The sequence below is a fragment of the Paramisgurnus dabryanus genome, chromosome 2, assembly GCF_030506205.2.
Source record: "Paramisgurnus dabryanus chromosome 2, PD_genome_1.1, whole genome shotgun sequence".
In the NCBI taxonomy this organism is placed as follows: Eukaryota; Metazoa; Chordata; class Actinopteri; order Cypriniformes; family Cobitidae; genus Paramisgurnus; species Paramisgurnus dabryanus.
Window position 1 is genome coordinate 26,410,810 of NC_133338.1, and position 23,494 is coordinate 26,434,303.

Here is a 23,494-nt window from a genome sequence, read left to right on the forward strand (position 1 = left end):
GACCGCCGGTTCAAACACTCTGTCATTGTGAGGCCTGGTTCTACTTATCTAACCCCAGGACTTCGTTTCCTCTTGCTGCTCTACTGAGAGAAACCTCCACGTGGCTGTCTTCCGCTGTCCCCCCTCCACCTTCCTCTCACTCGACCCCCCCACCACACACACACTCTCTCTCTCCTGTTTCTCCTGCCAGCACCGGCTGGATCACACAGATCGCTTGCTCTTCGCCTCTCACCCTCTTCTGGCAAGCACCACTTCCCACTCGCTCGACCAGCCACTTCTCTCATTCCTAGAGATGCACAGCATCAGCGTGCATTTTCCTTTACTGTATCTGCACAGATTGCGGGGATTCTTGGAAATTTGTGTATATATTTAAATGAAGTCAAATCTGTTCATTTGAGTATTTAAGTATTTGTTAGATCAAAGCATTATTACCCTTACAAAAATTGCCCATTATTTTACAACACAAATATAACGAAAAGCATATAGTTAAATCAAAGTAACCATGGTTTTCTACAGTAACCATAGTTTAACCTTGACTTATTTTAATTATTAAATAATTAATACATCAAGCAACCATGGTTACTCTCTCTAAAAAATAAGAGTCATTTGAAGAGTTTGGTTCTAAAACGCAATAACTCCATTTTGACTAATTTGGGTAAAAATGTGTTTTCTATACCAAGAAAGTGACAAGATGAAAACCTCTATTTTCTGTTACAAACTTTCACATAGCATCTTTAGGTTATAAAAACATAAAAAATTCAAATCCATAATTTGATTTTCAAAGATTTATTATAAAAACGAATAATTTTTTCCGCAAAATGCAATAAATCCACGACAAGTTTTGTACTATAAATCTATTGAATCAATTTATAAATGTGCATTCATCTTTGACATGTTATATTCATTTAGTTGACTAGTGGTATACACTGATAAAAAAAATAAACACGGCATTAAACAAAACATTTACTTTGTCATATTAAGAACACTGCCATTGCTTCATCCTTGGGATGTCGTCGCTGAACTTTTTTGGCAGCGATCAGCTGTAAAATGTTTTGGTCCTGCTTGATTTGTTGCTTGAAATAATGTAAAGTTTTTCATAAGATCCCCTTGGGTCAATGTGTTAGCATGACAGAAGCTTGACGTTGTCGTGTGAGAACAAGCAACAGCCAGGATTTTTCCTTCGCCCGAGTGCCTCTCACGTAAATTATTCGATTTTGATGCCTTACGTTTCTTCCCCGTCACAAAAAAACACCAGAGGTTTATCAATGCTATCAAAACAACTATTTTGTTTTTGTTTGTTTTTTTGTTGATCACAAAGTACAAAGTAGATGAGGAAAACTTGGATTCTGTGTGTATTCAAAGCACCGCCATTATTGTTTACAATGCATGGAATGGTGCGCAGTGATTGGTTGAGCGGATTTATGGCATTCTGCAGAGAAAGCGGACCGGCGTTTATCGTGTTTTGGAAAAAAAGGAGAAAAGATGACAGAATAACAATTCAGATATCGGATTTTATGTAAAATTAAGAACTTTTTAAGTACTTTTAAGTAATATATATATATATATATATATATAATACTGACCTGATACAATACTAACTTTGACGGTAACTTTTTTTTTAATGGGGTTTATTGCGTTTTGGAACCAAACTCTTTATTTAAAGCTGTATGGTTCCATAAAGAACCTTTAAAATTTATTTTTCACAAAAGCTTCTTTATAAGTTATATATTATAATATTTATATTAATTTAATATAAAAATGTCAGATTTTTTTTTTTTAGAAAATTTGTCTAAATAAATCTCTCAAAAGCAATCATTGTGCTGTTGTAGCACTTTATTTTTTTAAGAACGTAAAGTTTTACTGTAATAAAACCACAGTCAGTTTTCAGAAGGGTAGTTAAGCCAGAAGTATAGGTTATGCATGTTTTATGCCTTCAATAGTTCAACAAAAAGCAATTCTGCATTACAGTTATGTGGCGCTTCTTACAGACATTTCTTGTATACACATTCCTTTAACATTCGTACATTCTGTTACAGTCGATCTTTTTTTTTTCAACTGCATTAACGCATTCTTTTCATTCGTTTATTTTGTGTTTCTGTAAAGAAGCTGCATTTTAGCACAGTAGTCGAAGGAGAAGTGGTACCATTACAGCTGAAACAAAAACTCTTGTCAACATTCACTTCAAAGCAGTAAAGGTTTCCTCACATGTGGTTTTAAATGGTGTGGGGGAGCAGTGGGAAGCCTCTAAGGGTTAACTTATAATAGCTGCATACAGTCACCAGATTAAAGAATCGTTTTAATTATACACGGCAAACCACCGCCACACTAAAGCCAGACAGACTAAAGACAACCTGTGCAGATGACAGACACAATGTGCGTGTTCGCGTGTGTATTGTTAAAAGTCTCCGAAGCCAATCAGAAGGTGGAAAAGTGGGCCTTCGGGATATTCCTTTGTTCCTGTAGACTGATAGACAGACGTCTGTGAGTCTCTCTGTGACTGATCTCTCTCATATGTGTACCATTTCCCCAGGCCACTGCGAGCGTGCCCTCGTAGACGTGTTTATCAGTAGGAGAAGAGGCCGGGCTAAAGGGTTAATCAGAGCCAGTCCTTCTCCGCGCATGACTCGCAAACACGCGATCTTTGTTGCTGGTGTCAAACTCGTTTATTCGTGAGATGATCCTATATTTATGAGTGCAAAAGGTTGGATGCAGTTATTGAATGTAAGCGTGATGTCAGTTCAGAAGCTCGGTTTGTAATCTTTGCAAGGTTATTGATGTGATGTGAATGCACACGGGTTGAGGAGCCGCTTTGGTATTTCAAAGCTCACAGAGAGGATTGGAGAAATAATAGCAGCCTGTTCTGAGAAGTTGCATAATGGTGCTCAGGTCGCTCCTCTGACTATTTTGCAGAGCGGTGACAGAATTCACAGGGGAAGTTGAACAAAAAGAGTCACTGTCTGTCTACATAGACGAAGAAGAGCTTCGTAATTAAACACACAACACTTTGTGGATCTCTTACTGTGTGTCTTTTATCGAAGAAAGAAGAGATACAGTCTCGCTTTTGGTTTCAGATGTGTTTATACCTAACACATGAGCTAGTGTTAATGTAATTTATTTCTTTTAAAATCATATTTTTTACTAAGGTCCTGTTAAAATATTTATTTCCCCAGGGTTCGGAATTGTAATCCAGTTACTGTATTGTATAATTTCCTTACAATGGCCTTTATTTAACACACTGCACATGAAGCTCCAGTAATTACCATAGCTTTGTCTTTAGCCCAGAGCCATTTGGTTTGGCTTTTTAATTCAATGAACAACAATTAAATCCAATATTTCATTAAGCTCCCTCAAATGCACCAGGCGCCGTATAATGGTGAATAATTCTGCTTGGGTTTTAGATAAATATAGGGGTGTCTAATTGAACAAAGATAATGCTACTAATTTGCCTCTTGTTAGATGGTTTGGTTGTCTCCCAGCACCCTTATGATCTCTCATGCTAAAGTCTCATTTATGCAGAGGCAGCGTTGAAAACAAGCTATGCTAAAAAAGAATGTGTTGCCAATTAGCATTGTCTGCCAGGCAAATAGATTGTAATAAGGAAGGAAATGAGCGCGGGCGAGCGGGTGTGCGGGTGTGTGTTTACAGTACATCCGCGTCTACGCGCGCCTTTCCGAGCGCTCATGTCCTTCTCTTTACGGTGTGCCGTGTGCTATAGTTTCTCCTCTACCAGCCGTAACGGTCTCATCAAATCCTCTTGGCTTGTGCCCAGAGCGACGGACCCTGAAACGCGCTCATACTCCATTTAGCCTCGACCGTTAGCTGATGAAGAGCCCAACACGGGAGAGCGGAGATAAAAGAAAGCGGTGACCTGACTCATTAGCCCCCTTTGATTTAATATATTGACACTTGGATACAAATAATTCCATTTAGTGCGCTTGGTTGGATGGCGGGGGGATTGTGGGGGATCAATTTAATTAGTTATGAAATGTGACTTCTTGTCACGACGCAGGAGAAATGCTGACGTTAAATAAAGTCGTGTGCGGTTCGAACAATAAAGCTTTCGTAAAACTTAACGACGCATAAAAACGGGCCTAATAGTTACATCCCCATCGTCGGGACATGATGCTTTTGATATTAAGCTAATGGATAGATGAAAGTAGAATAGTCATTGCCACATCAAATAGATTCTGATAATAAGTACATAAACAAAGATTGTCTGGGACGATGGGGATTTCCACAGCTATGTCTAACAGTGTCTTTATTGGAACAATATCAGTACCTTTATTTAAAACTTTAGATCTAAAAAGAGTCTGACTTCCTAGTCATAATTTTTCGAGACCGAAGGCAGGCAGCATTGACTTCATTTTTGCATCTGTTAACCCCTGTTCACTCTCAGAAATAAAGGTACAAAAGTTGTCACTGGAACAGTACCCTTTCAAAAAGGTACCCCTTTGTACCCAAAAAGTGCATATTAGTACTTCAAAGTTACATATTGGCAGTTCCAATTTACTACCCTTTTTTTTGTATACAAAAAATGGCACTAAATTAAATGCCTGAAAAAATGTATCTATAAATCTGGTAATCAACCTCACTGATCAAAACTACCAAATGTTTACAAAATTTCCATGATTTTAACTCTTTAATTGACAAGTTCATTAGTGGTATCACTGATTTGGGGAAAAAACACACACAAATTGACCGATTTTGAATATAAAAGATGATTGTGGACTGGATTTTTAAAAATCTTTTTCACAGTCTTGGGCATGCCAAAGATTGATAAAAACATTGGCTTTGATGTATTTTTAGTTTTTGTGCAGCATCAGTTTTTATTTTTTTCTACCTCATTTACTGTTTTTGCCCCATTGACTTCCATTTTTATTGCAAAGCCATGACACCATATAATCATGCATTCTTGATCGTTGGTGGTTTTTACTTTTGTTAAGAGGTAAAACTTGTCATTTTTATCTGTTGATCACCATGTGTCACCATTAACCCTTTAGTAGGCCTATGCAAAAAACAGAGCTTAATTTCTGGCCTTTACATTGAGTTATATGGAGTATAACAGCATATGAGAGAGAGAGAGAGAGAGAGAGAGAGAGAGAGAGAGAGAGAGAGAGAGAGAGAGAGAGAAAGTGTGTGTGCATGTATGTGTCATTTTGTAAACAATTGGTAGTTTTGATCAGTAATGAGGGTGTTAACAGATTTATGAAAAAAATGGGGAAAAAATATTAATCTGATACACTTGTCTAGAGATTTAATTTAGTGGCTTTTTTGTACACAAACAACCCGAAGGGTAGTATATTTGCCCACAGTATTTTGTTGAATTTTTGAAAAATTTCAAAACATTTTCTTAAAATATGTGTCAATATAAAATTTGTCACCAAAAATGATTCCATTTGTTGAAACACAGAGAAAGCTGTGGCCAAATTAAGAAAAAAAAATGGCCTCAACAACCCATAAGGGTTAAGTGTTGTCTTTGGGTCCTGCATATGCCGAGAGAGTAAAATACCATGAAATACTGTAGTTGTGTAGTAACATGTGTGCATTGAAGTCGACTGACTGCTCAAGAGGACATGCAATAATAGGGAAACCGTACAATTTTTGTAATGTTGTCAGACAGCAGACGGGAAAATGTCTTAAGTGTAATTTTACATTTAAATTTGGCTTGTATTTATTAGATACACCAGTATCATGCATTGTGGTGCGTTAAAGCCGAATCAAAGTCATTTTGGGAGCCATTGCTCCCAGATCACAAGCATCGTCATGACAGATTGCAGCGAGATAGGAGCAAACTCTTGCAGTGATTCACATCCAAATTTTTTACATTTATTTTGCTAAACCAGCAAAATACAGAAATTGCAACCTAATTGTATTAAATTCGTAGAGTAAATACATTCTTTATATCTCGAAAAAGTCTGATAATCCCCAAGAACTGGTGAGGGGGTCTTTATAATATCAGCACATAATTAGCTTGGTTTCATAAAGCTTCACTATGCTGATTAAACAAAACAGGTTCGGAAACACCGATCTGTAGGACATTGTTCGGGTCTGCCCCCGGTTAACGTGGCATAAAGCGGGTGCTGTCTGTTTGACATCAGCCCCTGAATCTCATCAGAAAGCACCTGTCACTCGCTGCCTCTCCGCAAGCCCTCCCAGATGAAACCGTCGGACCTATACTTAGCTTCCATTGTGCCCGGGCCCTGCGAGGGGAAAAATATCAGTCGCCGGAGAACACATCCTCCAGTGTGATGTTGACTTAGTTTCCTCTCCCCTCCTGCCTGGCCCAGTGTTTTCCCTGTTAATGTTGAGCAAACTGTTTTGTCTTTGCATTGGCTTTTTAACACGGCGCTCAGCCTCTGCAGTGGGCACGCACACGGGAGGGAAGAAGCCAAAGCATTAATAGCCTCTACTGTGTGCGGCCAGCCAGCAGTTTAGAAAGGGGGCCCGTGTTTTCTTAGGGCCAGGGTGGCAAAGCAAAGCATTCAGCCCTGCGAGTCGCAGCACAAAAAAAGGACTGCTTTGTTTTTCGGACGGGGCGGAGGAGAGTCCGAGCATTCCCTGCGGAATACAATGAATGGGCCGTTTTGTCTTTCCTCTTTTTTTCATAGGCACTGAATTGTTGTTGTCTTTCTCTCTCTCTCTCTTTATAATTATTCTTCACCATTACTGGGTGTGCACATGACATTTGATCGTGTTTAAAACTCTCAACACTCTCATGTGCCTGCAATAAAGTCCCGGCTGTAACAATGTCAGCTTTCTGCTGGACAACAGAGTGCTCTCTGTTGTTCTCCCGGCCCAGCTGCTTGAAGGCTAAAGTGAAGACAGTGGCTTAGTCTACACACAGATGACAGGAAGAAGGGGAAATGCTCATCTCTGTGGGCTCATATTAGACAATGACATTTTTTGGTTGATGGGTGGTCTGACTCTTGAGCATTAGAAGAGTGATACATCTGCTATTATACTGCTGATTGAGTTTTTTGTTTTGTTTTTTTCAAAGCAAATCCATGGGAGAGCGGAGCACATCCTAACGCTTTTTGGTTTTGGCTCAATCATTCAATACATATTTGAGTTTGATTCATCAGATTTTTACACAAGCAACACACACATCTCTGCTACAAATGAACATTTGAAGTTTGTTTCTAGTACTTACCATTCTTGGACAATTACACCAAACGTGACAGAAGTGCAAACGTTACAACTTACCCCATAGGTGGGGTTAATTGTAACAGATAGGGGGTTAGTTGTAACACTTGCTAAAAATTAAGTTTGCAGGCAAATATTTCAATTCTATTTTGTCTATATACTTGAAGTGAATATTGTTTATATATCTGTCTATAATAGACATGTATCCACACTGTATTCATTCATCCAGCCCTTTTCTAACAATAGTTCAATTATTTAGAAAGTGTCTAAATATGTGACAAAACATTTTTTTTATATTTGACCCAGTCTGTATTAACCATACTACAGTTTCAAATTCTGAGATAATGAGCATCAAAGGCTGATTTTAGTCATTTATTTCATTATGATTTCAATCTTTGACGTGACCTTATTCAATTAATATTAAAATATGAACAAAAATAAATTTGACACCCGATTTTTGATAAGACAGATTTATTTTGTTGGCAGCCAGCAATCATTCATGTGTAGCATATTTAAATCAACAACAAGAATGATGCTAACGTTAGCTGTTTTCATATCGTAAGTGCTGAGGGGTTAGTTGAAACACAGCGTTACTATTAACCCCGCTGGGTCAAAATATTTTCAAGCCCACCCAAAAAGTTGCTAAGAGCTGCAGACATATTGTAAAACGATGCTATGTTTTAATCAACAAGACACTGATTAATATGACATAACATTGGATTTGGTATCTTACAGACCCAACTCAGAAACCGAAAAAAACATCTGATAAAAAAATTTATTTGACACCAAAACACTCATCAATAACTCTCATTTCCAATAACATTTCCAATAATTTGCGTGAGATCGTCTTTTGGCACCGTGAAAAAAGTACCGGAAAACCAAAACGCTCCACCTTGTGCAACAATGTAAACAGTCAGTGTTACAACTAATCCCGCGTTAGTTTTTGCCCCGCGCACCCCTATTTGTTTAATACAGTGTTTTCTCTGCACACTTGCAAATATGTTGCTTATATCTCATTGGATATAGTTTATAATAACATTTTAATTATTTATTTTTAATATAATGCTGACTAATTGCATCTTAAATTGTATCATTTTTAAGGTAAGACCAAAATAAAACCATCTTTAAATACTTCAGTCTAAGTAACCAAAGTGTAAATAATATCAAAACTTAAACAAACAGATTATATACAGACATGAATGTCACATGGGGAAATTTCCCTTAGTTTCCTGTTGGACTGCTGTGCACATGTATTGTGTGTTGTGCTGGTTTTCATGTGAGATGTATATATGGGATAATGATGTTGGCCTCAGACTCATTTGTGGGTTTGTTTATGTCTGTCTTTTTCTCCCCTCATTACCCAATGCTTAAGCCCGTCCCCTCTGGTTTAGCCAGCTTACTACAAACCTTTTCGTTTTATGACCCACCCCTGTCAGAAATATTTTGTTTTTCTGCTCTGTCTTTCTGTCACTCACTCCCTCATATTCTCTCTCTCTCTCTCTCTCTCTCTCTAAACAAGGAGAGAGAGAAAATAGAGAGAGAGAGAGGGAAAGAGAGAGATGGACAAAATATATTTGTGCAGTACGGTACAGAGCATTGCTGAGCTCCAAAGACTACTAAGCCTTAGGCTTGTCTTTGATATTTTATATGCAATACAACCCTAATTGCTTGAAATATTTACAGACTTAAATTACATTTTAGGTTCTTAGAGGCTCAACAAGACTTTGCCTTAAGAACACATTTCTGTTGAACACACACTGATCACATTTTGCCTGTTGTCTTGGGGGAATAACCTCCCCCCGACATCTTTGTACTGAACTAATTTACTAATTTTAGCATCCCAGCATGAGGCAAGATTCTCTCCTCTTAATATTAACCACGCTCATTTGATCACTCCTAAATTACGATCGGCAAATTGTTTTGATTAAAAAAGTACAGGTATATCAACCAAATAAAAGCCTGGGAGTGTATTATTTGTATTATTTACTTGGAGCTATTAATAAAAAGCCAATTCGGAATCTGACATCTGGAGATCAGAATCAGATTGCGTGTGTTGGCCATTTTTGTTTTTGGCCCAGAGCTCTCGGGTGGACTTTAGGTAAAGCTACAGAGGAAAGGAGGATGGGGGAAGGGGGTGTTCTGCTTTTAACAGCCCCAGACTTAATATAGACATATTAGAATGGCTCTTTTCCAAGAGGGCTTGTTTTACTGTGTAAGGAATTAGCGGAACAAGAAGTCATCTATTGGTTATTCCTGCAGACGGGTTGAGCATGGGGCAGTGTCTGGTTTCGGTGCACCTTGCCCTGTTTGACACACACAGAATGCATTTATTCCCTGTCAGACCAGGGTCTTTTGTCAACGGGGCCCGTTGCGTAACATACATCCAAATATACGCAAACGCACTGTTTGCCAGTCCAATTGTCGCCTTTCGGTATCAAGAAGTTAATCTTTTACCTGTCCCTCAAAAAAGAAAGAATGAAATAAAGAAAGAAAGAAAACACGCGGCTCATCGACCGATAAGCCTTTGAGTCTGTGGGCGAGTGAATTGCAAGGGGCGGGCTGGTCCAGGTCAAAGCCACGGCCACACAAAGCCCCTTTATTCCTGGCCTGTATCTGTGTGGCTGATGAGGGACTTCTGGAGAACTTCTCACTAACAGTGCAGAGAGAGGAGAACAATGCATTTAGTCTGTGGCACCGAGGTGGAGACCCGGCCTTAATTCCGGCCCCGTGCTGACAGAAAGCACGGGGATCAAAGTCCGACTCAGCCCTATCGATCCACACGGCCCGATTGTCATCAGCGTCTAAAGCGCGCCCGAGCAGAATATCTAGTGCTTTGATAAGGGCCCACGAGCATGGGTTTATGTGCATGTGTGTGTGTGTGCGCATGTGGGATTAGAGCTCAAAGCTGCAGCCGCCGTGCGCCGGAGGAGTGCGGTTTACTGATAAATGACCTGTGACGTGGGAGTAATGTGTACTTTGGGATCCATGGGATTGTTTAAAATATTGACCTCTTCAGAACGGAATAATGTGCAGACTCCTAAACGCAGAAGTGGTTTCATTCAGCAAAGAGCTCTCTCTCGCTCTCCCTGCACTCACTCTTTACTGGTTCACAAAGTAGCGGGTGTGAAGTTCGCACCGTCGGGGCTCACGGTGTGGATTGAGCTTGGTTGCCAGATCCTCTAGAATCCCCTTGTAATGGATCCCCTAAGGTGATTTTCTTTCACAGTCATTTTGGCACTGGCACTGAGTCGAGTGAAGGCAAAACCATGTGACGTAGCTTTACTTACAGTAATAGTTAAATCTGTTTCCACTCATGCTAAAATCGTTCATTTATGGGAAATTTTGACAAAAATACCCCACAAGCACGGAAGGTTGTAAGGCTTAACCTTCTGCTTGTTGATGGCACTCCTTCAAAAGGGTCGGTTGGCTTTTAATGCCTAACCTGGGGAGGATTTGGTCGCTCCGGCTTCCTCCAAAACTCAAAAAGAAGAGAAGTTAACCAACCCCTCCCCATCCATCTTATCTTGTCAACATTGAAAGGCATTTTGGACATGTTAAAACAACTCCCCCTCTCTTCTTTTTAAAAAGAGAAAGAATCCCAGAGTGATGCTTCTTGAAGATCAATCTCTATTTTCATGTCAAGGGGAGTTGGAAACAGGTGGGGGGGGCATGTCTCCAGAGCCGGCGGGGCCCTTTAAAAGACAGCGAGGAGCATGGGTGCTGACAGCGGCCCTATTGAGCACAGTAATGACTTGTACGTCTCCATTTTCCATGTGCTTATGCGACAGGGTCAGGATATGTCAGCAAATACACATTTGCATCCACAGGAAGGCATACATATATTACTGGCTATACATTCGCGCACACCTGCTGGATCAAAAATCTCACACGAGCTCATTCTAACAGTAATCTATGAACAGTGTACGTTCTCATCAAGTATGGTGGGCTGTCTGACCCTAGGATTAGTTGCTGCTGTAAACCATTACTGAAGCTGAGTGCTGATGTCAACATTTCTACTAACAACATTGATTAATCTATAGCTCCCTATTTACTTCGGGGGTTTCCCCCCCTCCTTTTATTTCGGTCATTGAACCTGCAACACAAGTGATGCAGCGTCTTTAAACAGCCCTCTGCTGACTAGCCTGCGTTAAGTAAACTAATAACTTAACATTGTTCAGTAGCTTGAAATTAGCTGAGCTGTTTTCAATAGATTTCCCTGCAACGTTCTCCGGCTGTACAATACAGTGTAAATAAAACTGGTTTGAACTCAGTTGCACTACTTAAAATTATGAACATTTGACAGGCCACAGTTCCCAAAAAGCTTGCCTGTGTCTTTAACGGAGGGTAAATTAATTCCTTATGTAAAGGAACAGTATTGACAGTATTGAAGACATGGGTGATGCGTGTATCTCTGTCAGAGAGACAGATTGTGGTGTATCACCACAGACTTCATCAACTGCAGTGAACTAATGATATATGCGAGACACTGGAGGTGAAGAGGCCTCTCTTCCTCTTCCTCTCTCTCTCATTCTCTCCCTCTCTCTCTCTGTCGTGTGAAGAGAGAAAGAGGCTGCCAGCTACAGAGCCTGACTGATTGCTACAGATGCTCTTTCTCAAGTACCGCGAGTTACATCCGCGCCACGGCAGGTCTTCGGGGACAAACAATAGCACCTGTTCCTCATAAGATGGGGCTCGTTCATGTATCTTTAATGAAGCTTTGGGGCAGATGGCGAGAAATGGCATTATCCCATCCACTAGTTCTAAGGATCCGATAAGACAAAGGGCAGATAGGATCCAGGCCTACAATGGGCTGAGTTTATGAGGTTCAGAGCTTCTAGAGTCCCAAGCCTTCCTCCTCACATCTGCTCCACTTCATTCTTTCACGCTCTTAAAGATCTGACTGGTAATACTAATGCTGCAAGCAGCCGGCCGCCTGCCACCGCAACAGAAGAAAGGGATGCAAAATATAAGATACACTAACACATACTGTATGTTCATACATACACGCAAAACATGTATGCACACAGCCACACACATGTAAATTGCGGAATTATGCGATGGTGGATCTGAATAAATCATGCTAGATATACAGTACTGTGCAAAAGTCTTAAGCCACCATGCCAGAATTAGATTAGTTGTTTTTGCAATGTTATAATTAGGGATGCACCAAATCCAGGATTCGGATTCGGCCGAATACTAGGCTTTTTGACAGCGTTCGGCCGAATCGTAGATTTTTTTTCCACCGAACCGAACCCTAGGTTTGCGCTACGCTGGTCGACCTCATGCGACCGTTGATTACACACATCGGGTGCTGACGTGGAGACAAGCATTTTTTTTCGGTAAACCTTAAGGGCTCGTTATAGTCGTGCGTAGGTCCTTCGGCGTAGCGACAGGATCCACGCCTGTAACCACAGTAGCAGCGCGACCGTCAGTGAAGAAGAAGCTTGGCAAGTTAACCTACAAGAAACAGCAACTTGTTGTATATGATTTGAGAAGACCAGCAATGATGGAAGTAAATAAACAGTGACTTTTGCTGCAATTTGAGTTAAATAACTCCTCAACTTGGCTCATCTTTGTTTTCACCGTCGCAAACGGAAATACCTATGTCGCAGTTTTTTTTACCTGACGAGAGGGGTTCTGGTGGACCAATCACAGCGCTTGCGGTCCGCGTAGAACTGACGCACTGTTAACATTTTTGCAAGGTGCACGTCATGCTACGCAGAGCTACGCACAATAGGGGCAGTTCACATTTCGTGGACGCACCTGTAAAAAACTAGCGCATCACACCGCATCGCTTTCATTATGCATAGGCTTATGGTAATTGTCAAAATAGTTTTTCCCACTTATCATCCTGGCATAATGTTGCCTTTACAGTTAAAATCAAATAATATGAAAAAATGGACTGCTGTGGACATTGTTTACTTCATTAATGTGTTTTATTTTGTTATTGGAATAAGGATGCGAGTAGGATTCGGTATTCGGTTTCGGACTAATCTTAAACAGTGGATTCGGTATTCGGCCGAACCCAAAAAATCTGGATTCGGTGCATCCCTAGTTATAATGATCATATATAACTAGGGATGCACCGTTAGGATTTTTTTTTTTGGGCCGATACCGATTTAAACCGATAACTTCTGGCCGATACCAATGCCTATAGCGATATTAAACACTTGTATACAATACTATACAGTTGGTCTATTAGCTAGTTTATTTCTGCATCAAATTATTTTTACTGAACATGGATTGGATCTGATTAACATTCAACTGACCAACATAATAAGAGAGGCACAAATTAAGCTTAAACAAATATAATAAGACAGCATGAAAACCTTCAAAGGTGGTTTTTGATTTTCAGCATTTATTTTATTAACAACATTAACTCATTTTTTACATATAATGGATTTCTTTATGCAGTTAATTAATAAACAATCGGTATCGGCCTTTCTCGTGCTATTGCCGATATGCCGATGGTTTCAAATTCATCAAAAATCGGCCGATTAATATCGGCGGCCGATACATCGGTGCATCACTATATATAACCGTTTCTCAGTCTAGAATACATCCAAAAAATACAGGAAATGTGTAAATAGTAAAAGACTGTATAAAAATTTAAACTGATGTGTCAAATTTTTAGGGTAAACTCCCCTTCCACTTGAGCAATAGCAGGAAACTGCAGGATCTCTTAAACCTAAATAAAATTAAGTCCTAATTTCAAATTTTAAAGAAATTTGTCTTTTTACTTAATTCTTCTAAAAACGCTCAAGATGTGTTTAGTTTTTTTTATATATATATTTCCTGTATTTTCTGTTTGTATTTTAATAAATAGATTGAAAAATAAATATGGATTGACATTAAAACGTTTAAAACAAAAAGTCTGGTGGTGGTGGCCTAAGACTTTTGCACCGTATTTGCACAGCAATGAGGGAACCAGATTCCTTTAACACATGAGTAATGTGACTTTTGAATGTGCCCAGCAATCTTGATAAGGACAAACATATTATTAAGGATGTTGTTGTTGTTGCAAAGCAAAGTTTAATTGTTTGAGGTTGCCAAATATAATTAAACTGATGTGTGGTTGCATGTTTGTTTCTTAACTTACAATTAATTTGTGCTTTATTAAAATTTTTTGTAATATTATTGTTTGGTCACACTGTCCACCCCTATATTAATGCAAGCACATTTTTGCACTAAGGCATACTTGCATATGTATGAACACGGAGAGAGACGGACAGATCCAGTAACTGAAAGATACTGAGACAGAGAGGCTGACAGATATAATAAGCAAGCGTCAATGCAATATGCGATATGCAATTTATCAAAATCCATCTGTCTAAGTGCAGGCACTTAATTCCATTCTCTGTCTATTAGCAGTCAAAGCAAATTGCCAGTGATCATCTTTAAATCTTTATCTGCATTGTCTGTTCAGCTCCGCCAGTGTACAGTAATTGACAGGCTTGAAAGCTAACCTTCACTATTAGTCCCCACTTTAAGGACGCTTATTTGATTTGCCACTCACAGATGTGCCGTGTGTAAATTAAACTTTAATGTAAAGGCCTCATTACTGCGAATCACAAGCTCTCAAACTGCAGCCAATTTATCTGTTCGTACCTTCCTGTTTTCTTTCACTCTCTGTGTTTGCGTTAGGAATTTCTATAATAGGAGGTAAATGTGCTACTGTGAGTTTGTTTGTTTTTCCAATGATGTTTAATTCTGCGTTGATTTAAATGTGGTGAGCTACAGTCAGATTTGAATATGAAAAGGCATAATATAGCTTCATAATAGAAGGCCATGTGTTTCTATCATAATAATGTACGTTGCTTTCTGCAGCTGGACTTTGTAAAATGACATGTTAAGGAACAGTTGTGCTTTGGTTCCACTTTAAAAGCAGCTGTTGTATGTAATTCTGTGGCTTTAGACTGATTCGTCTTGCAAGGGTAATGTGAATAAGGCTAATAGCAATTATGTATGTGACTGACCTTAACGGCCCTCTGAAGGAGACCAATTTACATGGTCAAATCCAGGCGGAGCATTATCTTTTTTTCCTAAGCACACTGCCATAAAATGTATTATAGAGATAGGAAGACCATAGTTGGTGACATTACAGACCATGCTTATCTTTGATCTTTTCTATGTAATACCCCCTGCCTTTCCCCCAGCACTTAAATTTTGATTCACCTCAAATGCAAGCAAACACATGTGTGAGGTCATGATAAAGAGCCCCCTCATTCAGCACATTTAAACCGTTTGTATGTGAAAAAAAAACATACGGCACTTTCACTTCAGCGCAGTCTTAACACTGTAGATGCACTTTTTAAAGTGCAATACTCCCTAAACATAAAAGTGCAGAATTTTTCCTATTTATTTTTGCTTAGAAGGACTCACTTAGTCCAAACGGATGAAGTGGACCTTAACACTTGTTTGGCACCTAGGGAAAAGGCCCTACTGAACCCAGCTCGATGTGGTGTAAAAACAGTGATCGCGCAGACCTCAGCGAGATACGCGGAGTAGAAAGCGACTGCTCGGAGCAGGTTGATTTCATGCCCCAATGCCGCAGCAGTAATTGCGCCCAGACCGTTTTTATTGCAGGCTGATTTTAAAGAGCGATGAATGGAGAAACATTCTAAAATGTGTTTATTTTGGGGGGCTGACCTTTATTAACCCGTTCTCCGCTTGGGCTCCCAAGAGGTGCGCCGACCCGCCTGCATTAAATCTGCCCTGGCCCACGGTAGCAGCGCTGCAGCCTGTCACCCGCAGGCGGAAAGCGGGGAATGACAGCAAGATTGAGCCCGGCCAACATTTCACAAACATGTGTTTTCGAACTTCGATGGGAAGTCGCTCAGATCCCTAAATACACACAGACTCCCTTTTCTTTGTCTCTATTTCTGCGTGTCTGTTTTTACTCTCACTCGCCTTTTCTCTCGGGGACATAATCCGCTCGCGCACACATTCGCGAAGCTAATGTTGTCCTTATGCATGCACGCCGTTAATGTTCTCTGTATTCTGCAATAAAGGAGGAATGAAGATGAACACGGTCGAGAGCATTTGAAAGGCACCACACGCGATGCCAGGTGTTGACGTTAGAAATGAAATATCGCAAATGCACGAGCTTTTGGGCTCATTCCATCTTTTTCACAGCTAAAAACAGGTGCTGTAAATTACTGGCCTCCCTTGGGAATTTATCATTGATATAAATGACCTTCCAAGAACATAAGACAAGAGCTGTATATCTGTGAGAACGCACAGCGTTTTCTGTCAGCCTGTCAGCGTGACACACCGGTTGAAGAGATTCTCACCTGTTGGTGTTGAGCAAAGAAAAATTGCAGCCTTAAAAACTGCTTCCATGTGGGAAATATATCTGTCACAAATATGATGTCTTTATCATTTCCTCCGGACAGAAATTAGATTAAATGGAGATCAAATGGGGACGTTTGCTTAAATCTATATCTTATCTGCTTTTCCCGTACTAGATTTAAATATAACCTTTGGAAAATGATGTAGTCCACTTTTGTTTTATCGCTGTATGTCCATAACTATTTTTCCTAACAATCGCAGTTGCACACTTACAAACGTCTTATACTGTAGTTAGGCTTTGTAATAAAATGTCAGCATAACCTTGCACATGAATATCTCTTGTGTGGCATTATATTATACAGTAAAGCAAAGTTACCACAATGAATTGGGCCTTCTTCTCAAAATATGAATAAGCAAAACACTCCAACTCGACTATCCGGCACCTCTTTGAAGTGCCAGTGCACAAGGGTATCAAGCACAGGTATTCGGATGAGCGTGTGCGGGGTCAAAACATGAATGCTGCTGTCAGGCTGAGTTAGACTCCTGTGTGATCTTTTTCTCTCTCTGTTCAGCAGGTCCAGGGTCACATGCCTCCGCTCATGATCCCCATTTTTCCACACGACCAGCGCACTCTGGCAGCAGCCGCCGCGGCCCAGCAGGGCTTCCTCTTCCCCCCAGGCATGTCCTACAAACCCGGTAAGAGCACACACATGAGCTTTCTTTCTTCTTCACATCTTTATTGCTGTTGACCCTCGTAGAGTTAAAAGGTAGATTACTGTTTACTATGTTTCCTGGATTGGAACATATAGTAGTTACTGGCATGCTCAAATTTTGAATTCCACTTTTGCTAGATCTATTAAATTTCTTGTACTTGTATTGTCTCTAGGAAACATCCACATACAGTTTGACGGAAAACGGCACATTAAAAAACACTACAACTCAAAGATGTGAATATATATATATATATATATATATATATATATAAACTAGTGCTATTCAGCATGGTCGCCTCTCCACACTCTTTTATTTAGGGTGTATTTGTGCTCAAATAACCATCATTCAGTGTAACTCAGGGGAATAGTTCTTTCAATACCTCCACGTGTTTTTCAATCTTCCTCTGCACATATTTCATCATTGCTTGGTTTCCCTGGCCAAATTGCACATTGTTTTTAAAGAGCCCACAATATTCACCCTTTCAGATTCTGAGAGCAGAACATCAAGCTCTCCTTGTCAAGGCAATTAATTTGAACACTGTGAAGTGTATCACCTCGCTGTAGCAGGCAGCCAGTTTTGGCAGAGTTCAAGGCATTTCGAGCCTGCAGAACAATGGATGGCGTGAATGAGGGCTAAAATATAAACACTCACAGCATGAAAGGAACTTCATTGGCCGCAAATCTGCTGAGAGCACAGTACTAATATAATACTCTCTTTGACCCTGTAAAATACTTTACCCCAGTCTTGCAATATCTTTGCAATGATGTTTTTTAAACTGACCTCTGTGATGGACAGACTAATCATTATTTTGGCCAAAACGAGGCTTATTGAATCGACAGAATTTGTGATTTCTTAATCATTTTTGATGCATCTTAAAAATAGCCCAAGGAGCCCCCTAGTAGTACGCATTTTTCCTTTTTGGGGTTGAAGGGCCTCTGGTGAAGCTGCATGTCATGCTTGTCCTGGCACGCCTTTCTCCTCCTTTTGTGAAAAAGAGAATTGCTCCTCACGCAAGCTTTCTAAATTCAAAAACAAATTTGTAGGAAATTGCTACAACACGCAGGCTGACTCACTGCCAGGCCAGTATCCCTCACCCTGATATCCAGCCATTGTTCTGAGATTTAGGGATGTGCCACTCTCAGTTTCTGTAATTAAACATTTAAAAGCAAATCCCTGCCTTCTAGGGGAATAGTGGCATTAAATGCCCATCCTTTCATTATTGTCTATCTCTCCTTTACTTAAGATTGACTGCTATTAAGAAAAACAAAAATGCTTAAGTAATGACCTTTTGCGGTAGATAACCCGTGGGTTATCTAATGGCATGCAAGCAGACCCGTGGGAAAGGGTTGGGGAAATCAGAATAGTGAGATTTCAAATTAATAAGATGAAACGTTGATTAAAAAACGAATAAATAATGGTTGTTGGAGTTAAGTGAGAAAAAAAACTATTCTAAAGGAAACACGTTTGTTGTTAGCACCTCATATCAAAGGCAAGAATAAAAGAGAAAGGAGCAAGACTGAAAGACGGATAAGAGAGGAAACGCTTTAGAAGTCAGCAGGTGAGATGTTTGAATATTACAGGGTGTGGTAGAGCAGCTAATAAATTAACTAAAAAGGTAAATGATGGAACATAAAGTCAGCTGTTTTGGAACTACAAAGGCATGACAGGTTTAACAAAAAGCCTGAGGGCTTTCTTTTTCCCAGTTTGATTTTTTAATATGTTTGACATGGAAAGTGTTTTAGTACAAATAACAGCAGCTGTAATGGAATCTTTGGCCTGTGTAAAGCATATGCATTATTCATAATTCGTGAAACAGCGGAGGGGAGAAAAGTTTAGGAAATAGCTCGTTGCTGATAGCGCGCATGACTCGAATTATTTCTGCAGATAATGCGATAGGACTCATTGCTGTTCGTGGTACCCAGTGTGGGGTGTCCCAGCCTGGGTCAGTACAAACGGCCAAGGCCCGATGCTGATGGCTCAAACCCTGCGGTGAAACAGCAGTGACCCCCTTTCTCACACACTGTGCTCAGTGGCTTGGGCTTGGTATAAAGAGAGTACTCGGGTCATTCTTTACTCAAATAGACTTGAGGAAGATAGTGGTGATCCCCCCCGTGTGGACATGAAGACATAGGTATTGCCGCAAACAGCCCCTTGGATGTTCACGGTCCTTGGGACCCAATGAACCCATGATGCCTGATTGACGCCCCCACTGGAGGCATTGCTGACAGACAGTGATTGCACATAACCTCGCCTGGAGGGCGCCTTGGTGTCAACTAGAACGTACGTCGTGTAGATGCATGAACATTAGCAATTGATGATTCCAGCTTTGATACTTGGCATATGTTGCCAGTTATTGTTCCAAGTGCTTTATGCTTTTTTTAAAATAAAAGAGCCTCCAGTCTTGGCCTGAGGGTGAAACCGTGTGCATGGTAGATGCTGAGCACTTTACCAAAACTATTCAATTTAAAGAGAGCCCCACTTGGCTTGAATATTCCACATGCTTGGTTCTTGGCATCAGGTGGAGTAGAAGTGAAGAGGTTTCAGAAGGAGCACTCCGCCTGCCGTTCTTCCCTGCTCTCCTTCACCTTTTCATTAGCCTTGTAGCCCTCGCTTCTTATGGAGCACCGGCCCGCGTCTGCATCAAGCAATGCCCTGTGCTAGACCCTTGGGTCTTTCCACTTAAAGAGGCCCTGTGCCAAGTTGGCAAGCCAAATTGGCCTCAATTTGCAGCATGATACCTGGCTGAAACAGAATACACTATGAAGCTCTAGCATCGCCTTTATGAGAAACTGAGCACTTAAAGAATAATTCAGTAGCCCCTTTTTTATCTGCTTCCGCCTTTTAAAAGAGATAGAAGACAGTGAAGTTTTGTCTGAACTGAGGAGGTTTGCCTCTTCCTGGTCTTTTTGCAAAGAACTTTGATTGGGTGTTACTATCTGCAATAAGTGATGCTATCACAGGGAATTTACAAGGTGAAGTAGTTGCTCTGGCTTGGGCATTTCTGGTTTTGGCAAGAGCTTATTCTTCATTTACCAGTGGCTACTTGCTAGTGCTACATGTTGATTGTCCATGGCACGGTAGTGGTCTGTTATCCAGCCCTTTCATAGATCGCTGAATCAGAAGGATACTCAATCCTCCAGAGTGTGTGGCACGAAATGGGTCCACCGATCCCCCAGTGGGGCTGATAATAAGCTCTTGGCCCTTAGCCCTAGTAAGCTTGGGGAACAACCCTATTGGAGCCTCCCTGGCATCTACTGGCAGAGAAGGGGCCTGAGACAAGCTAATCTGGAGGCGTACACATTTTCCTTTTAAACTAGATTTATTTTCACAGACCGACATAGAGCTGGCAGTTAAGCCAGTGTACTTGAGAACTCTGGCTGCCCACCCAAGACCCCAAATCTCAGCACCCCAGACTATTAGGCTTGGCCTTGGTGTTTTCAGCTGGCTCCTGACCTGCCTGTGGCTCACATGACATATCACCACAACCACCAAGAGAGAAACAGAGAGAGAACAGCGAGCGAGCAAGAAAGAACCTTGGGCGATAATGACCCCCTGTATGACTCTTATTGCACTATTTAAAATCACTTCAGTTGCGTTCCTCATTCACCTCTGCCACAGGCTAGGATTGAATTTCCCGGCTGCATCACAATGTGCTGTGGTCAGTGAGATTGCAAAGTGAGTGAAAAGAGGAAAGGGAGGGGGGATATATGTTCACCCCCCCCCTTCATGCCTGTAGCTTAATAGCTCCATATGTTTGTGAAAAGAAGTGACAGGCAGAAGTGGAGGCTGAAACAAGGCCAATTCCCTTCCATGGGCACACTTCAGTCAAAGCAGACCTCATGATGTCTGCTCCCTCTTAGAGCCAGAAACAGGGTTATGTACACCAACCACAGCACGAAACACACCTCAAACACTTAACACGCACTCATGAAGAAACTCAATTATCTGTATAAGGTTTCCAGAGCTATAACTATAAGGGACTGTGTGTTAGGGCCTGACTGTTATTGTTTTTTCTATTTTATCCATTTCCCATTGTATCTTTAGTGTTTTTTTCTATTGGATAAAATTGATCCTGTGATTAAAATGTCTTTCAAGCTGTTGGTAGCTAAAAACCTTCTCTTGTCGTAACCTGTTAAAGTTGGCTCTCTCTCTCTCACACGTTTCATTGTGCCAGATCACATTGTAAAACACATAATGGAATGTAGAACAATAGTACGACAAGCCTGCAGCCATGTCGAGCTTCTTACAAAACATGATATATCAGCGTTTTATTGACGCTGCAGATACGTGTGAACAATGCCGTAGAAAAACAAACTTGTGTACAATGTAGAACCAAATTAGACTGTGCAAGTGTGGGCAAAGATAAAAACGAAATGTAAAAAAAAGCAGAATGTGTGAGAAAAAGAGACGTTCCTGTGTAAATCCCACTCCGCTCTGGCCAGCTGACTCTTTTGTGAGTGCAGATGTTTGGGCTGAGTGCCGAGGCTGGGTGCAGGCAGGCCCACAGGAACTGTGTTGGCACTTGTCTGGTCTGCCGTTGGGCCGCTCATTGTCTCAACCTGTGCGCATTGTTCACGATCCCCCCTCCTCTTTTCTCCGACAGGTGATAACTACCCAGTGCAGTTCATTCCATCCACAATGGCAGCTGCTGCCGCGTCAGGACTCAACCCTCTCCAGCTCCAGGTATGTACAGCCACAAAAGAATTTATGGGCAGTGGGCCAAGCCCTCAGCACCGTGTGAGCAAACCAGCTGTATGCTAAATAACAAGTTAGAGCTAAATCGCTCGCACACCGGTCCACCCCTACAAGCTTAACACCTTCTATCTGCAATATACTCCTCTTTTACAGAACAGCCTAGATGGGTACGCTTACATACACATGGGAACTAGGCGTTTCAGGGATGGGGGGAGCTTTAGGCCGCCTGCTGTACCATAATTGCTTTGTTGGTTGACAGCATTTTGAGTAACACTGTGGTACAGTAACATAACATGATGATGGAAGAGCTTCCAAGACCCTCTGGGCTGCCCCAAGAACATTTCTCACACTCTCAACCCCAAACAGATGCTATCTACAGGCGACGTGCTTTATTATAGATGCCTATCTTCATTTCAGCTTGTTATCTTATCACGCTTGTCATTTTAATTGTTTCTTACGAAAGACTATGTGAGCATGAATTTCTTTTAGCTGATAAATGATTGGCCTTTATTAGTACAATTGATGTTGTTAGGCCTTCCTGTTTTTGAGACATGACTTGTGGGCGAATAAGAGCGATGAAACTTTTGAAACTTTAAGTTCGAACTGCAAATAAGAGAGAAAAAGGTGAACAACTTACATCTCGGCACCACATTCATCAATTCTTTTATTTCTCGCTTTTATTCGTAGACAGTTGTTGTTTTGTCAACAACAGTGGTAAGCAGTTGATAGCAATTAGACATTAAGCTCTCTGATAGCTGGGAATGTTGCAAAACAAAGCTGAGAGCGGAGGGAGGAGGATTTGCGGGGGAGGGAAGATAGGAGAGCGTTTCGTACCTTTTCTTCTTGCTGATACATGTGCGCAATTTGTCCTTCAGAGCTTATCGCTCTCAGCATTAATGAGCCTTGGCAAGTTAGAACAATGCTTGCAGCTGGAGCTGGAAAGGCCTTTGCTATAGCATGTGACTTTAGGGAGAACAATCATCGGTGTTGAAGGTGTGGGATGCGTCTATTCATGTTAAAGAGCGCGTGTAGTATGTGCGTGTGTTTGTAAGAAGCGAGCTAAACGGAATGGCAAAATGGATACGTAGAAAAATTGGGATCCAAACGTGTACACGCCTTCCCTACTCCTAGGGATGGTTGCGTAGCCCTTTTCTATTTATAGCGTTTTGATGGGTCAGCCAGGGTCTGGGATAGTCATATATCAGGAGACACCGAGACCCTATAGCAATTCATTGTGATAATAGATTTAACCCTGGGAACGGACTGAAATCTAGCCTCCGAGTCCATGACTTGGCTGACCTTTAGAAAATACAGTAAACACAAATGCATTCTCATTAATTGAAGTTTGTCTGTCTGCCACAGATTTAAGCGAGCAGATTGCTATTTACTCTACATACCCGTCGGTCTAAGAAAACCAAGCTAGTCAAACATACCCTTTCTACTGCAAGTGCATTCCGATCATCATGTGAATGTGAGCGCACGAAGCCGAGCGGAAGATGATCAAAAAAAAAAAAGATCAGGATGGATGAATCGAGATGAAACTCGTTCCAAAAATAATGATAATGCTTTAAGCGCTTATGTTTCCATAATGTTAACCTTAAGTTAAAAAAAGACAATAAATTGAGCAAAGACATTCTTTTGATAGAAAAAG

At 40.9% G+C, this 23,494-nt stretch overlaps 2 protein-coding genes across 16 annotated transcripts in view; one reads left to right on the forward strand and one right to left on the reverse strand.

Moving 5' to 3' along the window:
• nucb2a (nucleobindin 2a) overlaps positions 1-23,494 on the reverse strand; it is a 572,456-nt gene that overhangs the window by 276,524 nt on the left and 272,438 nt on the right. The window lies entirely within an intron of this gene.
• Positions 1-23,494, forward strand: part of sox6 (SRY-box transcription factor 6) — a 204,390-nt gene that overhangs the window by 100,827 nt on the left and 80,069 nt on the right. For 13 of the 15 annotated variants that reach the window (XM_073812455.1, XM_073812435.1, XM_073812450.1 and 10 more), the window contains 2 exons: positions 17,007-17,130; positions 21,752-21,831. In XM_073812455.1, the coding sequence (XP_073668556.1) occupies positions 17,007-17,130; positions 21,752-21,831 (204 nt within the window). The remainder of the gene's footprint in view (positions 1-17,006; positions 17,131-21,751; positions 21,832-23,494) is intronic. The other 2 variants (XM_073812432.1, XM_073812443.1) reach the window with 1 other exon arrangement.